The sequence below is a fragment of the Labrus bergylta genome, chromosome 5 (assembly GCF_963930695.1).
Source record: "Labrus bergylta chromosome 5, fLabBer1.1, whole genome shotgun sequence".
Lineage (NCBI taxonomy): Eukaryota > Metazoa > Chordata > Actinopteri > Labriformes > Labridae > Labrus > Labrus bergylta.
Window position 1 is genome coordinate 17,093,769 of NC_089199.1, and position 20,097 is coordinate 17,113,865.

General features: G+C 41.8%; 2 protein-coding genes across 3 annotated transcripts; one reads left to right on the plus strand and one right to left on the minus strand.

Moving 5' to 3' along the window:
• Positions 1 to 9: 9 nt before the first annotated feature.
• Positions 10 to 12,125, minus strand: LOC109983922 (dysbindin). The gene is made up of 4 exons (XM_020633867.3): positions 11,900 to 12,125; positions 1,200 to 1,352; positions 972 to 1,115; positions 10 to 782 (listed from the first exon to the last, which is right to left on the minus strand). The coding sequence occupies exons 1-4, from the start codon at positions 11,940 to 11,942 to the stop codon at positions 505 to 507; spliced, it is 618 nt and encodes a 205-aa protein (XP_020489523.1). The 5' UTR covers positions 11,943 to 12,125; the 3' UTR covers positions 10 to 504.
• Positions 12,126 to 14,060: 1,935 nt separating this feature from the next.
• LOC109983862 (uncharacterized) lies at positions 14,061 to 20,029 on the plus strand. Of its 2 annotated transcripts, XM_029277328.2 has the most exons (4): positions 14,061 to 14,229; positions 15,029 to 15,148; positions 16,643 to 17,825; positions 18,587 to 20,029. In XM_029277328.2, the coding sequence occupies exons 3-4, from the start codon at positions 16,758 to 16,760 to the stop codon at positions 18,944 to 18,946; spliced, it is 1,428 nt and encodes a 475-aa protein (XP_029133161.1). In that variant the 5' UTR covers positions 14,061 to 14,229; positions 15,029 to 15,148; positions 16,643 to 16,757; the 3' UTR covers positions 18,947 to 20,029. The 2 variants fall into 2 exon arrangements, with proteins under 2 accessions (XP_029133161.1, XP_029133160.1); XM_029277327.2 differs by lacking the exon at positions 14,061 to 14,229 and having other exon boundaries at positions 14,599 to 15,152.
• The last annotated feature ends 68 nt before the right edge of the window (positions 20,030 to 20,097 follow it).

The following is a 20,097-nucleotide window of genomic DNA, read 5'->3' on the forward strand; positions in this document are numbered from 1 at the left end:
ATTCCTATAAACACTTTTTTTGTCTTACTTTATTGTTAAACAGAAAAAAGTTGTGAAAGGTCTAGAATTGGAGCTAACAGAAAAGTTGCATTGGCAGGACAATGTTTTGATTTCAGAAACAATATATTTAGTAACATGAGCTTTCTGTTCACAATTCATCTTAAGACAAACATTATCCAACTATTTTTGTTTATTTTCATTCACTTCTTTACATTTCTTTCCTTCCCTCACTGTACAAAATTCATTGTTTATCAACTGCAAGTCGTGAGGTAAAAAAAAAAAATGGAGAAGGAATCCATTAAAACAAGCTGAAAATAAGGGTATGAAGAATGTAAGAATAATTCAGAAAAATCTCTCTATGTACAGTTCATGGTTCCTTCCTCCAATACACACACACAGAACCCAACCTTCAACTTATAAACCAAAGGAAAGGTTGAAGGCAGTGAGAAGAACCAGTGTTTGGAAGACAGTCTTTAATCAAATCACATCCAAACGCCTCGTCCCTCAGACAGTAGTGACCTGGAGAGAAGAGAGAGCTTTGTCTGAAGATGATGAGGGAGTCTGACTTTTCACCTTCTCTCTTCGTTTAAGAGTGCCGGTGTTTGTTTCCTCATCATCTGACCTGACCACGGGAGTGTTTCTCCCATTGGCGTTGGTTGTTTGACTGTCGCAAGACGAGTTTGAAGACGTAGAGGACAAGCGAGGCTTGGTGTCAAGGTCCTCAGAGACGTGTTGAAAGAGTCCATTACTGATGACTTCCACATTGTTGTTGTTTCCTTGGACTGTGAGTCAAATAAGAATTTGTCAAGGATGTTGTTACAATGTTACAACTTTATTTTGCAGATGCTTTTGCCTAAATTGACATACGTACATAACGAACAATGAATTTGACAGGAAAGCAAACAAAGTGAGTAAGTGACAAAATAATTGTGCAGCTGGTTTTGTAACCTCTGTTCAATTTCTATGAATACCTGGCAGTGGAGAGGTGTGAGCCGCCTCTTCTCCCCCAGAGCTGAAGAAGACGTCCAAGGTGTCTTGGTCGGCGATGTCAGTCAACTCCATCTGGTCCAGCAAGTCCACATTCACCTCCATTGATGAGATGCTGCCAATTGGAGCTAGAGGGAAGAGAAAGAGATGGAATTATGCACATACTGTATGAAGGTGTCGTTTCCTTCATTCAAAATGCCACTCAGACTTACGTCTCTTATAGTCTCGGATACAAAGGTGTGCTGAGGACAAGTAGACGTCCACATCATGCTGGAAGACCTCCTCGAAGAAACGCTGCTGCTCTCTCATCTTGAGCTGCTGTGTTGAGTCTACATCTGGAAGCCTCTGGCCACGCTCCGTCTCAGCTAACATTTAAAGCACATGTACAGGAAGTTAGATACAAGCTCAGGTACAAATTTTCACCTTATAGTCTACCTGGAGTTTAATTCAACAAACACCACTTGAGAGGATTTCACCCTACAGTTATGTGGAGTTAGATATGCCACGCAGGGAAATTCTTTGATGCTGTGTAATGAAAAATAGTTTAAGGCCCATTTTACAGGCCAACAAGGGACAATGTGACCAGCCAGGAGGGGGAGACATTTAGCTGTTAAAAAAGAGGAATGCCCTTTTTAGGCACTCCATTGTGACTGTCTGTTCAGATTTAATAGAGCACGGAGACATTGTGAAAAGTCAGTCACATTTAAAACAGAGATTAATGTCATTGTTGATATTTTAGCTGTAACAGTTTATGCTCCTATTTGTCACTGACAGTCTTGTTGATTTTGCTCGCACATTTACTCAGTCAGCTCTGTTACACTGATTCATCTACAAAAGCAAGCTGTCAGGTCTTCGCCACGTTAATCTTATTTAAGATACCTTACAATCCTGTTTTCCCTCTCATCAGCACCTTGCTAATAAAGCTGAGTGCATGTGTGCAAGTGAAGGAACGAAAAGCAAGAGGGGTGAGCCGAGAGGCGATAGGGCCCAGCAAAACTATCTGAGAGTGAGACAACACATACATCTGGATTGGGAAGACATTGTCAAATCTCTGCAGTTCATACAATATCTAAAATGTTGAATAAAACAACCATGTAGAAGAAGATTTAAAAAGTCGAGACAAAAAGTATTCAGTTTGATGGCTTTTACAAATGAGAAGTCAGGAGCTAAAACAGCTTCTTTACTCAACGTGCTAAAGCATTCATGTCCTATTGGGCACGAGGCACAGTTTGCTGACACAAAAATTAACTTTGTATGAAGATTTGGTGGTGCTGTTCTTACTCTATGAAATTTGACCATTTTTTGCTGTATTTTTGGGTGCTGACTTGAATGCCCACCAGTGGGGACCCCATCCACTTAGTATAGCCTACTTGTGATGCTATACAAAATGTTTGCTAATGTAGGCTATAAGCTAATATTGGCTAGCTTGCGAGCCCTAAACATCCTTGGTGATGCTGTCTAATTTATTGACTTCCAGTGGCTCATTTCCACTACAGGAAAGATCGACCGAAAACAAATATGTAGCTAGAGATAGCAGCCTGTTAGCTAAGCAAGACAAAAGAAAACACGTTACTGCCTGGCTCTGTCAGTTGGCAAAACTGAACTAGCTTACCATCACCTCTTCAGCTCTGCAATGACTTGTTAAATTAGAATAAGAGGTATGTTAAAAAATATTTTAACAGTAATAAGGTTTGCATCTTCGTCACACACTACTACTCTCAGTTTGAACTGACATCGGCTGCCATCATTCATAGGCCTATAGTTACATCTGTTTATCCCTCTACCCAGAAATAAAATGTTACACGCTTTGGGTCTCCCTTTACAGAGCGATTACAACCTGTAGGAAGGGATTGGAGTAATTGGATGAGGCCTTGAAGCCCTGACTAAACTGGGAATAATTTGAAGATTATCTGGTCTGTTGAGAGAAACAGTCAAAGCAGTTCTAAAAATAGACCACTGTGTAACAGAAAGACATTAAGCTCAGGATGTTGACAATACCAGGAAAGAAAGAGACACTCAAGATTCTCTGTTTAACTCTGACGGCATGAAGGGTCTCCCATAAATACGACCTGTCTTACGAAGAATCTGCAGCCAAAAATATCTGCTGAATTTAGCAAATCTGCAAGCAATATAAATCCAAAAATATGTAGATGCTGCCTAAAAGCAGCTACAGGTTGAAGTGCAGCATCAGCTCTATCATCAGCTCTATCCCCCCACAAGTTTAAACCAGGCACACGTCTGTGTGGACAGATGGACACACGCCTGTCACTTCAGCTCTGCTCTGCCCTGTTTGACAGCCTGCCTCCTGGGTACACTGACCTCGCTGGCTCTGGGTTCAGTCAGACAGCTTTAGAGGGGAAGAGAAGTAGAGGATAACTCTCAGGCCAAAACTGGACTTGCTGACAGCACAGGGACTTACAGTATGTGTGCATAAACAAAACCCCAAAATATGGGCTAATCATTTATTAAACTCAGGAATCTACCTGCACTTGAAAGCAGTCATAAAATACAAGAAGCCTACACTTACATTTCATCCTTTAATGTATACTCCAACAACAATAAGTGAGGCATCATGACAAGTAAGCAGACTGTGTCTTTGAGGGTCTGTGGAAGAGGCCTCCTCTCCATCAGATCGGCCAATCAAAGGGTCACTTAGTTTTATGTCACTATCTTTAAAACTCCAAAGCCTCAAAACACAGGCTTTGCTCTAAATCTTCCAACCCTGGCTGTACTTTACCTGATGACATCATTAGAGTTATTTTGAGTTAGTTTGAATAATCATTAAGTCGTCTTTACTAAGAGATTAAAATTGTTTACCAGTTTAGCATTGCATGTCTGTGACAGTCTCGGACTCACTGTGGTGATTTGAGTACGAAACAACAACATGAAAATGGATGCAATGGAACCAGAGGTGTTGCCTTTATTCTCTGACTCGTTAACTTGACAAGTTGTCTAACTTGTGTCAGTCACTTACATGTCATGTGTCACTGCAGCATTTCTGTCCTTGTGCAGACATCTGAGGTTGTGAGTCTGTAATGCTCCTGGCTTCTCGCAATGTTACACAATCAGACACAAGAACGGAGCAGCGCTGACAAAGCAGGACGTCAGTAACAATCAAGAGCTGGCTGTTGGACATGGGAGTGTGGATAAAATAAGCTCCTTGTTGAATGTGACCAGACAAGGACATCATGTTGAACAAAACACTGGATTTGTACCAGATGACTGATTTTCCTGCCTTTTCTTTCTCAAGTAGAATACATTCAAAAACCAAAAAAGCATTATTACACTCAACCTGTTTCATGGAAAGTTATGTTTTTCATTTTTACAGGCTACACGTTTAAACAAATTGTTTCTACTGGAGTTTTCGCTACTCAGTTAAACAGTGATTGATCACATTATTGATTGTTTCTACTTAAAGGCTGAGGGTTGTGTGGAAGAGCTAAAGGTTAGCTACAGATGTATATCCTCACATTGATTTTGCTTCCCTATCCAGTTCTTTTTTCCACTGAATCACCTTGATCGATGCGAAATCCCCAGCCAGAGACGACCCCCCTGACCTCTGATTAGCAGAGCAGCTCACACGGGAAAGTCCTCTGTCACAAGAAAAGCCTGTACGCAGTGCCCAAGGCTGATGAAGTCACATGTCTGGTCTGCAGCAGCTACAACCCAAAGTCTTTGGTTTCATACCACAAGATGACTGAAGGGCCTGTGGCTGCTCCACAGACAGAAAGAGAGAGAGAGACAACCTGCAGACTTGAGCTTCAAATGATACCCTTTCTTTCTTTCTTTCTTTCTTTAGTTCATGATCTTTATCTGTATTGTGTCTCACTTTCGTTCTCTCTCCATTTTGTTTCCTGTCATCTTTTATTTAATTTTATGTATTTTTTCAATCTTTCAATCCCTTGCACTCTCTTGTTTTGTCTCTCAGTTTGTCCTTGTCTTTTTATAGGCTTTCAATCCCTGATTCTGTTTCAATTTCTATTTCTGTCTCTTGCCTTTCTTGACTGAGCCTTTTTCTTTGCTTCTGTTTTATCTTATTCCCTTTTCCTACATTTTTACCATCTGTCTGACTGTCTCTTATTTTTCTCCTTTACTCTTGGCCGCTGTTTTTATCATTTATCAGGGATTATCTTCCTTTATGAATGCCTGTCTCTATATCGTCTATCTTTTCCATTTCCTCCATTTTTCTTATTTATCTCCCTTTCGTTCGTGTGTTCCTTCCTTCCTTCCTTCCTTCCTTCCTCAGAGTACTCAGAGACTTGAGAGAGAAGAGGTCATAGGTCAGAGACCAGCTGGACATGCAGAACGTCTGACAGAGTGGACCGGACGTGTGTGTGTGCCGCTCTGCCTCCCTACATAAAGACAAACCCAGATCCTCCGCTCAGGGGGCAGAGAGAGAAAGGGCCCATTCAGAGAGGGACAAAGGCAGAGATGGAGGAGAACAGGACCGGCCAGCCCTCCTCAGACACGATGCCATTCACAGGAAATCACTTTGGAAGTAGCAGAGAGTGAATTCACCTAAACTCAGCCTTTTATTTTCAGCCAAGTCACATCATTTCTGGCCAGCATGTTTCTTAAATTGCTTCTTTTTTATTTCTATGAAAACTGTGTCATGATGAGTCAGGCTTCCTAGAAGAACCTTGCACAGCTGCCAGTAGATCATCATTACTACATGATGATACAAGGGTTTCCAATGCTCTATTATACTCAGTGTGACTGCATTGTTTTATCTAAACAAAGCATATTTCTTTATCTGTTTCCACTGTCACATTTCAAAGACAAGAGCCTAAATGACTGTTTTAGAAGCACAGACTGCACAAATAGCAGAGCTCACACATTGATCTGGAGGCTAAATGAAAAGATGGGAGGGCTCGGTGTCACCCACAGGCTGCCATTAGCCCTTCACTGCTCTGAAAATGTGAGCTCAGAGACTCCCCTGTGACAGGAAAGAGAAGGTCAGAAATGGAGAAGGGAAAGGGGCCTCTCCAGATGAGCCAGTTGTTTTTACACTTGTTAGTTTGGGTAACATATCTGTCAGTAACCCCTTCAGCAAAACAGTAGTTAAACAGAAACCTCAGTGGGAACCATCATTTCCTCCTCTGCTGTGATTACAGAGCAGTCTGCCAGACTCTCACTTGGGCTCCATTTATCCAAGCCAAACTAGGGATTTTTCTGAGAAGTGGTTTCCTTATACAAATGGATGAGGTCATCACTGTTTAAATGGCTCTGGTGGTGGTTAATACATCTGTGTGTGGGCCCAGCCATACAACCATTACTGTCAGACTGTCAAGAATAAGTATTACCACTTGAAACTTGTTCAGTTCAGTTAAAGCAAAAATAATATATTTACTTTTTCCTGTTCCCTAATATCCTCAGAATGGAGTCCAAAAAAAATAGTTTGTTTTTAATTTTCTTCAATTGAATTTTGAATCCACAAGAGACAGTAATCCAGCACCAGCATAATACTTAAATGGGCAGAGCTTTTAAAGTAATGGGATAAATAAATAAAACTTCAAATTAATACTTTTCGAGGAATTACTACATTTTTGTCTTCCATATCTCAAGGCCTGTTCAACTCCTCTTCCCCCTTCCTGTGACATACTTTGTGGTTTTATTCATGCAAGATAAAGTCCGGACTTCTCAACACCAGTGAAGACCTGAAAATCTGAGTTAACATTTGTCTCGGCTGATGCCACTAGAAAAAGACTGGTTGCCCTTAGTTACCGCTTTTGTGTGCAGAGACGTATCATTTCACATGGACGGTTTCCTACTGCAACTCAGCGAGAGAGTGCACTGGAAGGAGGGAGTGGACGTAAACACAGAAAAGCTGCGAGAGGAGTGAGGGAGAAAAGGTCAGGCAGGACAGAAACACTTGCAAAAAGGCTAAAAATGAAGAGGAGGATGTGTGAGGAAAGCTTAAAGTGAGCCTAGTCAGGTTGTGGAGATGGAGCGGGCAGAGAGAAGGAATTCTGCACAGGATAATTAACAAAAGAGGATGTCTTGGTTTTTTTTTTTTCCTGAGAGTCTCTTTCATGCCTTCCAGCTAAAAATTGACCAAAACAGCAGCAGCCGGCTGTTAACACGCTACAGCTGGTGGTTATTGCATCAGTCTCTTTGCTACGCCTATTACACTAATTATCAGTGTCTCCCCGCTTGGCTAAAGGTAGAAGTTTCATCCTGCTGGAACAACATGAGCTGCTCCTCCTGGTTTACTGTTTATACTTTTAGTGGCTTCAGTCTCAAAACACTCACATTTCTTACTCGTATCTTTGATAAAGTAAAAGTGGACTAGACAGTTGGACATGAGCAAGCTCGTAAAATGGACCCCTCTTTATGTCTCACACATTTATTTTTGGTTACTTGCACTCCCCATTTTCTCTCCGAAAAGCTGCCTTTTACTGGGCTCCAGTTGCAAAGTGAATTATTCATGGAGACTGTTGATGTGTGTTTGTCTACATTTCAGTGCATGCACGTGTGTTTTCATCGGCATATTCGATCAGGCTGTTTTTGCCGGGACAAAGCAGTGTCCAGCACCGTCAGGCCAGTCCGTCGGGACAACGGTGACATCAGCGTTAACCCTTTCTTTCCTTCCCTCCAGACAATTAGACTGTTTGTGGGTCCTGTCCTACTGCCCTCCATTTGCCAACAAACACATTGTCATGATTAACACACCAGGCGTCACCAGCTGACTAAGTACTGTCATACACTTGGCTTTACTGGAATAAATGCTCTTATTCAGATATACTTTTAATTATCCCAAAACAACAGTATTTAAGCAATCCAATCAGCCAATAATTCTCTGATATACTAATAAATAACTTAATCTGTAGAGAACATCTGTGCAAGTAAACTGTGTTGATCACTTTGTTTTGTTGAATGAAAGAACATTATTTCTAGTAGTCTCTAAAGAAATAAAATCATCCATACAGTTGACCCAGTCTGCTCTCTGTCTATAGGCGCTTTGACAAGAGGGCGAGACAAACAGAGAAAATGTTCTTCCCCAGTTTCATTGTCACATGCTTCAGCGTTCACACAGCTCCCTGGGAAATCAGGACAGCCTCTCCACATATTTGTCTCAATCTATTTTCACTTAAGCTTGTAGAACTGCAGCAATGTTTGGTTAAACCCAACAGTCTGTCAGACTTCTCTCCTCTGTTTATTGAGGCTGAGGCAGGATTTATTGAGTGGCCTGAGAGATTAAACTTGTACTTTGTGCTATTACGATCACAAAACCTGTGGGGGAAAATGCAACACTGCACTTAAACTGCACTAAAGCTGAATTTCTTATTTGTTGTACGTCATATGTCAAACTCCTCCTAAGATTGATTTTATTTTCCTCTTTGTCATAACAGGTGTTCTCTGTCATGGCTAGTTATAACTTTGTTTGTGTTAAAGTTGGCTGGAGCTAATGTGGCAAAACATGAGGTCACCAAACTTCATGAACTTGTGAAAAGTCATTTTTAAAGCTGCTATAGGTCAATATGGGTGTATAGAGTCTTCAAATGCATGTAATTTAATATAAAGTATTTCAGTTGTTTTGAATGTCAGGATTTATTTACTTAGATGTATCTTGTATGATGAAACTTTCATGCCATAATCACTACATTGATCTTTTATTTTCTTAAAAGTTGTACTTAATGTTTAAGCAACATTAGCATTCATTTTAAGTCATAACTCATAGCCAACAGATGTCAGTCCCACATGAACTCTCTTTTAGCACTGTTTTTGGTCTCAACCAACTCCTGATGGTAATGTCAGGCTCTTTAGCCGCGTAAAGCTACATCTTATTTGCGTTCTGTTCCCTAGCTAGGTAATGATCAGACATGTGATGCTTGGTGGCATACAGTGGGGTCTTCCATTGACACTAACAGTGTGAAGGACAATGACAGTAAAGTTGGCATCTGTATCACCGAAAGAACAACATGAAAACAAATGAAACGCTCCATATTTTAAGGGGACTGCAGATTAGAGTTGAGTTAAATTCTGAATAACTTCACAAAGACATTGTCTGATAATCTTTGTTAGTTGAATGTTAATATAGCAGGAGCAGCTTTCACCCTTTCGTTTTCTTAAATAGAGATATGTTTCCTCCTACCTTTGACGGCACACCATTAGTGAAGTGAAAAGTGATGAATTGACAAAGCAGGTGCTTTTGTGCTGTATGTATTAGACAGTAGTCTGATCATATCATCAGTAGCTGCTGTGTTTCTGTGTTGGGCTGTGAACTCCCAGTGTTTGCCTGGAGGTGTTTTCTCTGCCTGCAGTACTCAAAGGATTCAGCTGAACAGTGAGAGGATGGATTTGTTAGAGAACTAATGAGAGGAGGTGGTCGAGTCCCCAGGGCTCACAGCTCAGACTGCTGAATTGATGGGATTCTTATTCAGTCATCCATGAAAGGCTGTTCAGAATAATCACACACTTATGGTCAACTTAGTGCTGACATGCCACAGGGCAGAATAATCTGTGTATTTGCACCATTTGAGTTTTTCTCACATTGAGAGGCAATGATCCTCTTAACATTCCTGCTCTTTCTGAAGGCACGTTAACAATTATTTCAAAAACATTGAGGGTGGACTGGTGACATATTTTTTTGCCATGATCATATCATTATCAAACCTAAAATCAGTCAAACATTCCTGCTGGTGCCTCAGCATGCTGGTATCTACAATAGACACATTTTAAATTACATTCCATGAACATTAGATTGCCCAACCATCTATAATAGCAACAAGTATTTCCCAGTCCAGTTGGGCTCTTGTGTGTCGACGTTGGGAGAGAAGAGTGGTTTTATTTTTATTTTTTGTGACTTAGCAGATGAGAAGTTCTGATAAAGGAGACAATAATGAGTTGATTTAATCAGAGGTGACTGTCCTTCAATAAAGTAATGTGTGGAAAATAACGTTTTCTTTTTTAACTTTAAGTCAGTAAAGGTGATATAATAAAAACATTTAAAAGGATCACTCAATGACTATTTAATGGGATCTGATTTATCCATCCAAATGAACCCCTCTAGCTCTACAGAGCCTCTATACACTCTTTGTTATGTTTATGTCTAGCCCATGACTTTATTCTTGAGGGTCTGAAGTTGTTGGTTTCAGCAGAAGTGGTTATGTATTATGCATATTAAGCCCCTGTATTTGGGAAAGCAGAGCTAAAAGTGGGTGCATCCATGAAGAGGTCACAAACAGATTATTGAATTTAGCCTATTGGCAGTTTTTGGGGACATGTTATGCAAACGTTGTGTTTACACCGCTGTCTGCTGCCCTAACAAAGGCAAATCAAATCTTACTGCAAATTTTGATATTCAGTCCTTCATGCCCTAAAGCTACTAATTATTTAAAAGAATAGTATCAAACTAAATGAAAAAGAAGAAGGTAAAAGATGTTTTGAGTCTTTTCCAGTGTGTTCAATTTCGTCCTTATCCACTGTATCCCCTCTTGCTCAAAAACTCTGGTGACAAGAAAGCAGTACAGCGCAGATATATTCTGTGTGTATTCCTCAGAGTCTGATCAATTCAAGATACAGAGCATATATAATATGGATCTTGACTCCTCTAATCCGCTCATTTACAAAGAGTCTTCTCCTCAGTCCGATCTGGGTCATGTCTAAGGGGATTGAACCAAGAAAAAACAGCGACTAGAAACAATTTCTTCTACACCCTTTTGTCCATAACCTGCTCCACACAGCTGGTCAGCCTGTCACTGCAGCTTGGCTCTGTGCCACTCTCTGGCACATTCCCACAGTAATCATGGGACGGAGTGTAATGTGGAGGCACAGAGGCTGCAGGCAGAGCAACAGATGGGACACATCTTCTCCAGAGTCCCAGCCCTGATCCGTTTTAGCCTCGTGAAATCACAAGCTGATCTCACTGGGACTAATTCACTTACAGGTCTGTGTGCTGCATGTCCAATCCGAGATCTGGGTCTGTGTGTTTGTGGAGCAACCTGCAAAACCCGGTGCAGTCAGCAGACCCTGATCAGATCTGCAGGCACAATCCCATTAGAAGTAAGAGATCTGGAGGATGGAGCCTGGCTTCAAGCCAAGCCCGCTTAGTGTGTGTGTGTGTGTGTGTGTGTGTGTGTGTGTGTGTGTGTGTGTGTGTGTGTGTGTGTGTGTGTGTGTGTGTGTGTGTGTGTGTGTGTGTGCGTGGTTGTTGTTACAGCCCTGTTTCTGTGTGAGGAGAGTATGACCTGTTAGCTTGGTATTAGCGAGCATTACTCAGGGTGATGATTCAACATTCCTGTCTGATATTCGCCTGGAACAGCACTTTGACCACTCTCTTCAAGCAACAGCAACACAACGGCAAAAAACACATTGGCTGAACTGTCACTGCAGCTTTTATGTTGAACCTTACACACACACACATACACACACACACACACACACACACACACACACACACACACACGCACACACACAGACACGGGTACAGACACAAATACAATACTTTTACCTCATTGATGGAGCATGGAAAACAATAAATGTGCATCATGAATAGTGAACACTTCAAGAAACCATCTGACTATTCCTTCCTGCTTATTTTTTAAGAACTGTACAGTGACTTCACAACAAACCAACTGTATTAAAAAATATATATATTTGAAAGGTGATATTTTAAATTTGTAAAGTTGTTGAAAGGTGTGTTAAACCACATCTATTTCCAAATGAATCACAGAAATGGTGATGTAATTGTGACCTTTCCTGTGCTTTTGGCCCATAAAGCTCAATATGTGCTGAAATGACCCCAACTAAATCTGTTCGATACTTTCTACTCTCAAATGTCCTGCTCTGAACGTAAAAGCTGTAAAAAAAATAAAATAAAAGTAAAAAAGTGTGACAAATCTCAGAATATCCAGCTTAATATAAACACAACTTTCCTCTAAATATATAAAAGTTCGAAGAAAGGACTCACAGGGCAGGAGTTTGTTGTGAAGGTTGGCGGACGAGGAGCTCATGTTGCTGGAGAGTGGAGACAGGAAACAGAGATAATGAAGCAGAGATGATCAGTGTGTGATGGCAGGTAAGGAGAGAGGCTGCCGATCATCTCCCTCCTGCTCTCGTGCTCCACAGTGACTGATGCTGAGAGTCTCTCTGCTGCTCTCCTTCCACTCTTCCCCCCCCTTTCCTCGGAAGACGCTCTGAGACTCTTGGCGAAGGAGGGAATAAGTTGGAGGCTCTGTGGAGTCGACCAGCTGACCAATGACAGGGGGGGAGGGAGGAGCTGAGGGAGGAAGGGATTGGGAAGAGGGACGCAGGGATGGAGGGATTTTATGTAACAGAGTGGAAAATACCAAGGAGAGACAGACACATGCCTTTGTTATTTTTGTCTTCTCACACCCACCCCCCACCCCCTCCCTTCCTCCTTTTCTGTCTCTTGTTTCCTGTCTTCTTTTTTCAGTTAAACATTTAAAATCTCTCTTTTCTGTCTCACCCTCAGGGAGGAGATTTCTACAGACAGATGTTACACCAACGCAAAAAGAAGTATCCCTATTTTTTTTATAATCATCATTATAATTGCTTTTATGCTTCTCAACATTAAAGGGTTTTGAAAGTTCAAACTCCACAAAACTATTCTAACCTTAAGAAATGTAACATTCTGAATGAGTTTCAATTACTATTTTTAAATATGGAAACAATGTGCAACCAAACAAAATCTTAATTGTATTAACTTTTCACAAATAGACAGAGAAAGAAAGTGGATTCACATCAAAATCTGTGACTGATCATGAGTAAACATTGAATAAACTCATAACCCTTTACATAATGTTTGATCATTTGAGTCGTTTTGATCAAAAACTGTTCAACTTCTGGTGTGATCCATTATGCTTTAATGGCTTTTCCCTCAACAATGTAACAATTTTCTTAACTGAACAGAACAGCATACATGAAGAGGTCAACTGAGGTTTTTGAGAGATTAAGAAGGAATTTTTCTTACAGTGTGGAAATTGATTTGTATAGTTTCTTTATGTCAGATGCCTCATTAAGGTCTAATATCCCACTATATACGGTGAAGTCCTCTGTTTTTGTCCAAGGACCATTGTTGCATCATATTCCCCCTTCCTTCCTCATGTCTTCTGATGTTAAATATCACAAAAGGTCAAAATTCTAAAACCAAACCAACAAAAACAAAACTCAAGTTTCATCGTAACCTCCTTATATATCTTAAAATACGTTATTTACTTGGATGAGAATCAGAGTCAGGGATGTTTGTTATCAGACAATCTGTTGGTCCTGGACACCACCTAGTGGACATTACTGTACTTGCTGTCCTGTCAAGCTGGACCTGCTGATTACACAAGATTTGCATGCAGAGGCTCCACCAAGCAGCATTACATCATCATCATCTTGTTTCCAAAACACTTCATCGACATTTTCAAAGGGGTTTTTTTAAGAGTTCTGCGCTTCAACTGAAGGAAGTTTAAGTTGCAGGGTGTGAGTCATTACAAGAATCTGTTTGTGAGAAACAACACAGAGTTAGAAAACATGTTGATCCTCTTTGATCATTTTGTTGACTCAACAGTAAATATTTTGTATCAGTACATCCTTTTCAGTATATTTGTTTTTCTCACAACCATTGCACGATATCCTATAACACAGACACAAATGTATGGCTTTTCTTTACAAACTCATGAGCAGAAAAACTTACACTGAAACTCACACTGTGGCAGGCTAAAGGGTGAAGCCTCAAATACAGGCTGTCATGTAGCAGTTGGAAAGTGGTGGGAGCGAGTGGTGATTTTTAGCAATAAAAACACAGTAAGCAAATGTCAGTGGTTTTTATGGTTTCAACTTGATCTGCTGCTTGAGCCAGAGATGTAGCATCTTACCATGCTGTGAAGTTTCTGCAGGGTATATGTTTGTGTTTGTGCGTGTGAGTGTGCATGTGCATGTGCATGTGTGTGAACATCAGAGGACAAGAAAAGGAGAACAAAATAACAGAGAGACAGATAGAGAGAGAGAGTGTGGGCAGAGGAAGCCTGTTGTGACTCAAAGTGAGAAATCCTCTTCACCTCAAACTAAATTCTGCGTGGGCTGCTTCATGACTGGGGGTTCACCTGCTGAGGCCCTGCAGAATCAATAGCAGAGACCTGGACTGCTGTGCTACTGAGGCAGCCATGAAGCAAAAAGCCAAGTCCTCCTTTCTTGTGCGTTTAAAACAAGATGAAAGCAGGAGGCAAGAAAGCAAGACAGGAGAAAGAGTGGAGGAACATATAGAAAGGAGCAGCAAGCAGCATGGCGTGGGTGAGAGCACAGTGTTTATGTTGTCTGTACAATTGTGAAAAAAAGCCTTTTTTTCTGCAGAGGATTGGCTGGAGTACTTGAAGTTAACCTTTGAACACTTACAAATAAGCAATTACTGGATGTTTCACAGCATTCATGTTGTTTGGGGGTCTCACTTGTTCAGGATGAAACATCATTAGTCCACAGACAGTGAGCTAAATAAGCTATGTGTGTAGATTGCACATGTGATATCAAAATGTATGTGTTGCAATCCTTTTTTTTTTTCTGCTCATGTGTGTGAGTCCATGGCCGGTCTAAAGCAACGGTTTCCCGCCCTCACTACACCAGGCAAAGCGCCAGAGCCATCAGGCGGTCATACGCCTACCATCAGCTGAGGAGTTGCACAGCAGTCTCATTTCTAATTATACACCCAACATCAGAGAGCTACGGAGCGAGGGAGAGAGGAGTGGAATATGGAGAGAGAGAAAGAGAGAGGAAGAGGAGTGTGATTACAAATGGAAGAGAGGCTGAGAGTGCTACTCAGCAGCAAACGCAGGGTGAACAAGTTCAGATGCGCAAGAGAGAAAGAAAGTAAGAGAGGATGAGGGAGAGACATCAAATGTGTCTGAGAAAGGTTAACAGGACTGACTGACTAAGTAGAGTGGGAGTGTAAAATGTAAAAAGCGAGTAGGAGGGAAGAGAGAGAGAGGAAGAGGAGAAGAGAAGAGAAAAGGAGGAGAGCGTGTCTGACAGACAGTCAGTTGAGCTTGTCTGGATGCTTATGATCAGTCTCTTCTGTTGTACCATTTTGCACCTGCAGACAGGGAGCCAGACAGGTGTGCGAGAGTGTGTTGCAGTGTCTGTGAACACTGAGGGACATGCTTTGGGAAGATGGATGCACCGAGAAACAGACGGAGGAACCGATGGAGGAACATGTACAGTAAGTAAGTCTCCAACTTGAGCTTCTCTGAAAATATTCCTGATTCATGTAGCATGTTCCAGTTATGATTTATGCGTTAGTCTGACAGTAAATGCATGTCTGAGGAACTCTTTGCAGTCTGTGGGATTCAGCACCGCAGGTTAAAATGTGCCTGTTATTGCACTATCTCAACACAGATAGAAACATCAAGCTCACTAAGTGCAATATTGTCACTACTGATATGCAAAAATTCTGTCGTCTTTGCAGATTATCATAATCATGACGACACTGAACGCACCAAACACTGCTGTGCATTCATGTCATTTCCTGGTTGTGAACTCATCACCTCATAAGGTTATTGAGCCTGTCTGACATGACAGTGTGGGCCTGTTTGGGTCATGATCTGATCATACCTGTGAGTAACTAAGTAGCATGTATATGCAGGCCATTTGAGTGAATTTGCATTTACACTGCAGGCATTTCGCAGACAACACTTATCTATTTGTGTCTCATGGTATAATGCTGCACTGGAATGTCAGTGTGCGGGTGTTGTCTGATCCCCCACACACACACACGCACACACACACACACAGACACACATTATAGAGAAGCAGCTCATATCAGAGACATGCCGGTTAGACATAGAGGTTCATTCAGCGGCGATGCTTGCTGTGATGATGACATAATGCAGGGCATTGAGATGAACTTTGCATTGACTGGTCGTAAAAGTCTTCACCTCTCTGCATCAATTTGTGTAAACACAACGAGTCTCTGAGTAATAAGAGACACTAGTGTGTGTGTGTGTGTGTGTGTGTGTGTGTGTGTGTGTGTGTGTGTGTGTGTGTGTGTGTGTATGTGTGTGAATGTGTGTGGCCGCAAGGGGCTTATATTTAGCCCTGTCTATGAACTGACTCACTATTGTGTATGCATTTAAGGTGGATGATTGTTCTCAACCGCTTCGAGGTGTTCAGATCACTTTAGTCCCATGAGAAGAATCATGCTGTGTGTTTGACACCTGCATCCATAAAATACCCGAATACTCTCTCTCTCTCTCTCTCTCTCTCTTATGTTTCTATATGAAAGAATTACCATAAAAAACCTGACCAAAAGCCTCATGATGAATCTAACATCTAACTTTACACCCACCCCCAACCATTTACTTTGCATTGTCCTCACTACTCACACAACCGCACAGTGCAGCACTTTGTTACCATAGTTACTTTTTATTTTTTTTTATCACAAAGAAGTTGTTAAATGCCCATCAAATATAGCAGTTTGTGGTTGGAAAGCCTCCGTTTGAAGCGAGTGGAGGAAGTTGTTATTGAAGTGTGGAGGGGACGTTTACAGGCAATGATCTCAGCGGGTGTCACATTCAGTGACAGAGAGCAAGCTCTGTCATTTATTGAGAAATTTGTGGAGAAACTGACAGACAGAGAAGAGAGAGTCAGTTTGATTTCCTAAAGGTTGTTTGAAAGGAAATCAAGTGCTATAATATTTGTTTCTTCTACTTTTCAGACTACAATGACCTTTGACCTAACTAGTCGGTGTCTGTGTCCCGTGATCACGATACCTCGTCAGATTCTGGAGATCAACATGCAGTGCCAGTGTGAGTGACAGGCAGCGTGAGCCAATGAGCTTCATTAAAAACCCAGCGTTTGTCCCAGACAGGGACAGCCTCCCACTCAAGAAGAGGGACCAAAGACCAAGCCCACCACCACCATCTCCGCCCAATCAGCAACAGCACCAGCAGCAGTGTGATGCTGCAACATTCAAAGCCCCCTTCCCTTATAGGAACCACAGTGACTTTAAGACCAAACACAGCAGCCCTTTCCAGCCTGTACCGAGGCGGGTCCCTGCTCTGTACCAGCCCTGGATGCAGACCCACACGTCCACCCGGTCCAAACCGCACATCCTCTCTGCGTTCAGGGAGCACCATGGCTGGGCAGAGTGGAGAGACTTTAACCCCCTGCAGCCGAGATGGGACTTTACTCACCCCTATCAGCAGCACAACCACCTGTCACCTGCACCGGCACTCCACCCAGTCCATCCGCACCACATCTCGAGATTTAATCTGGTTAATGATGGTTTCCAAAGAGCTGCCGGAGGGTGCGGATGGGAGCAGCTAAAGGCCATCAGCGAGAAAAATGTAAACACAGAGAGGCAGAGTAATGGGAGGAATAAAGGACCATATCTGAGGAGAAGGGACAGAAAAGTTGCATTTATTCCCAGGGTTGAAAAAGTAAATTCCCCATTGTCAAGCACACCTCAGTCTCCATCCCGGGACTTGTCAACGCAACATGATGTGTTGCACAAATCAACAAAAGTTGTTAAGCACCCTGGACATTCCTTTATAGGAGCTTCCCCTGACAATAACTCAAGGATCACGTTCACCTCCATGAAGGAGGATGCATCTAGGTCTTCTGACCAGGGCTCCTCCCCCTCCCCCTCCTCCTCTCCCTCCTCCTCTTCTAACCAGTTTCCCTGGCTGCTCCCTCACTTTGTTGCCGGCTCTCTGATTGAGCTCAGAGACGGGCGGCTGAGGAGGGTGGAGCACTTGCAGACAGAGGACTTCCTGCTTGGATCACTGGCCTGTCCAGACCTGTGCCTGAGCTGCTGCACGGTGCAGTGCATCTCCCCTTCGTCCTCCTCCTCCTCCATCTCACGTCTGCTCATTCTGCTTCATAGCCAGCAGTCCCAGGTAAAGAAAAAGCCAATGTGGGGTATTTACATGTAAGAAAATAGCAGTCATTATACATCAGACAGTTACTGTCACTTAGAAGTGATATGGGAGATGCTGTCCAATCGTTAAACTTTATGTTCCAAGAGTTTAAAATACAACTGATTCAGATGGAGTGAAATATATTAAAATACATAGTATCTATCTATCCTTGTACATAAACTCTTTCAAATGCTTTTAATCAGGCAAAAACTATGGAATTTTTAGGGATGACGAGGCTTGCCAAATTTAACATTTCCCACTACAAACATACAAACCACAACCAAGAAGTGTTAACCCTACTAAGTGTAGTGTGTGTATGTAAACTATGAAATTATTGAGTTATTAGAGTCTGAGTGATTAGTGCTCCAACGACCCGACCTCGGATAAGTGGAAGAAAATGGATGGATCTTAATAATTAAACAAAATATATAAAAAGGAAGGGAGGGAGGTACATGTTTTTACAGTTATTTTACAAAATATCCCTCTTCTCTCATGTATGTGACATTACTAGTAATGTATCTAAATGCTTCAAGTGTGTTGCTTCATATTTCCAGATGAACTGATTTTCATTGACCTGCAACACAGAGGCATGTCAACCATTTAGTAGGTCAGAGGTTTAGGTTTTCAACTGAAATTGGAAATTTGGCACCAACAGATCATTAACGCCCTCTAGTGATGAAGTGTGTGAGCTTCATTTCTGTGTCTTAATCTTCCTGTAATGACGAAACATTCTCCTGCAGGAGTTGGTGGATGTCTATGTGGAGTACCCTTTCTTTGTGCGGGGGCGGGGCTGGTCGTCATGCAGTCCTCAGAGGACCGCTCGTCTCTGTGGCCTGCAGTGCCGACAGCTCAGTGTGGGGGACGTCTGCCTTGCTCTCACCCCCGTCTCAGCCACCCAGTCTCCACCATCAGCCACCCTGGTGCCAAAAAACTCCCCCAGGAAATCAGAGGGAAGGTGTGAATCCCTAAAGGCACCACAGGCACAGGTTCCTCCAGAGCCAGGGCGACCATCAGGGGGGCCGAGGAAGAAGGCGGAGGCAGTCAGGAGGAGACACTACTCTGCCCCTGAGCTGGGAGGTCCAAGGACTAACTGTCTGTAGGGAGGAGAGTCTCTGTTTTATCAACAGGAAACAAGTCTGTCTCTTTGAAGCTCCGCTTTATTCAGCCCACATTTGCTGTCTTTCTACCTCCTCTAACATTTGGATGTGTTTGATTGTCGTTCCTAATCAAAGGAGCAAGATCTGAAGAGGGATAACATGGTTAAATCTCAGGATTCCTCGGAGTATATTTGTTAAACATAACTTTTCTTTGAAGCTTATCAAAGGCTGTGACAAAACAGAATTCAGATCTTTTATTTCATAAAAGATGTCTCACATTATCTTGTGTTTTTTGTGTGGGAAACCAAAGTTTACATCTTTATAGCCACAGGGAGAAGCTTCAGTTGAATTGAAAAGGATCTTTTAGATTCAGAGAATTAGGTTCCGACGTTTTAACAGAGCTTTCAAATCCTTTCTGGTGCTGACAAAATCAGCCTACATTCCTGTAATCACACAATAGAAACTCGCTCTGGTCCGCCCATGCTGATCAAAGTTTATCCATCTTCCTCCTTGTATTATGTAAGACATCTTTATGATCATAAATTATTCATTTCATTTCCAATGAATGCAAGCTCCTTATAATATAGTCCCCAGCTCTATGATTGTTTCCGAATGACAATCAACACCAATTCTGATTGAATGACTGGACATTAAATATTACTGATTGAATCAGTGATGTTTAATTTTACGCCTCTACCTCTATTTTCTATTTAAAAAACAATAGATATCTTTGTATAAACAGCGTGGGCTGTGTTGTAATATGGAAGTTCTGTGAGTGTCAGTGTGAATTCCAAAATGTTCTTAAAGTATACCGTTGCTTTGCTTTTGTATGCACTCTTTTAAAAGTCTGTCCCATCGCTCAGAGTGGAGATATTTTCTCCATTCAAAGTACTCTAAAGGCACAATCTCTGACATGCGTACCGTGCCATAACTCAGCAGTAACCAAGTACACATGTGGAAGAGACAAACACATGCAGACCAAAAAAAACCAATGATGATGTCACAGACATGGTGCCGTACACATGGACCGGGACTACAATATGTAAAATAGGTTTCTCGCTGTTGAATAAATATGTGTTGTGTTAAGTTTTTCTTCATTTTTCAAAAACATGAAACCAGTTAAATACCAAATATTTACTATCTCCTTCACAGGT

Bases quoted from the DNA above. Each gene is read 5' to 3' on its own strand.
- LOC109983922 (XM_020633867.3), bottom strand. From the start codon at position 11,942: ATGAGCTCCTCGTCCGCCAACCTTCACAACAAACTCCTGCCCT. The intron at 1,116-1,199 runs GTAAGTCTGAGT...TCTTCCCTCTAG, and splicing joins TATCCGAGACTATAAGAGAC to CTCCAATTGGCAGCATCTCA. The intron at 783-971 runs GTATTCATAGAA...TTTGACTCACAG, and splicing joins TCACACCTCTCCACTGCCAG to TCCAAGGAAACAACAACAAT.
- LOC109983862 (XM_029277328.2), top strand. From the start codon at position 16,758: ATGAGCTTCATTAAAAACCCAGCGTTTGTCCCAGACAGGGACAGCCTC. The intron at 17,826-18,586 runs GTAAAGAAAAAG...ATTCTCCTGCAG, and splicing joins TTCATAGCCAGCAGTCCCAG to GAGTTGGTGGATGTCTATGT.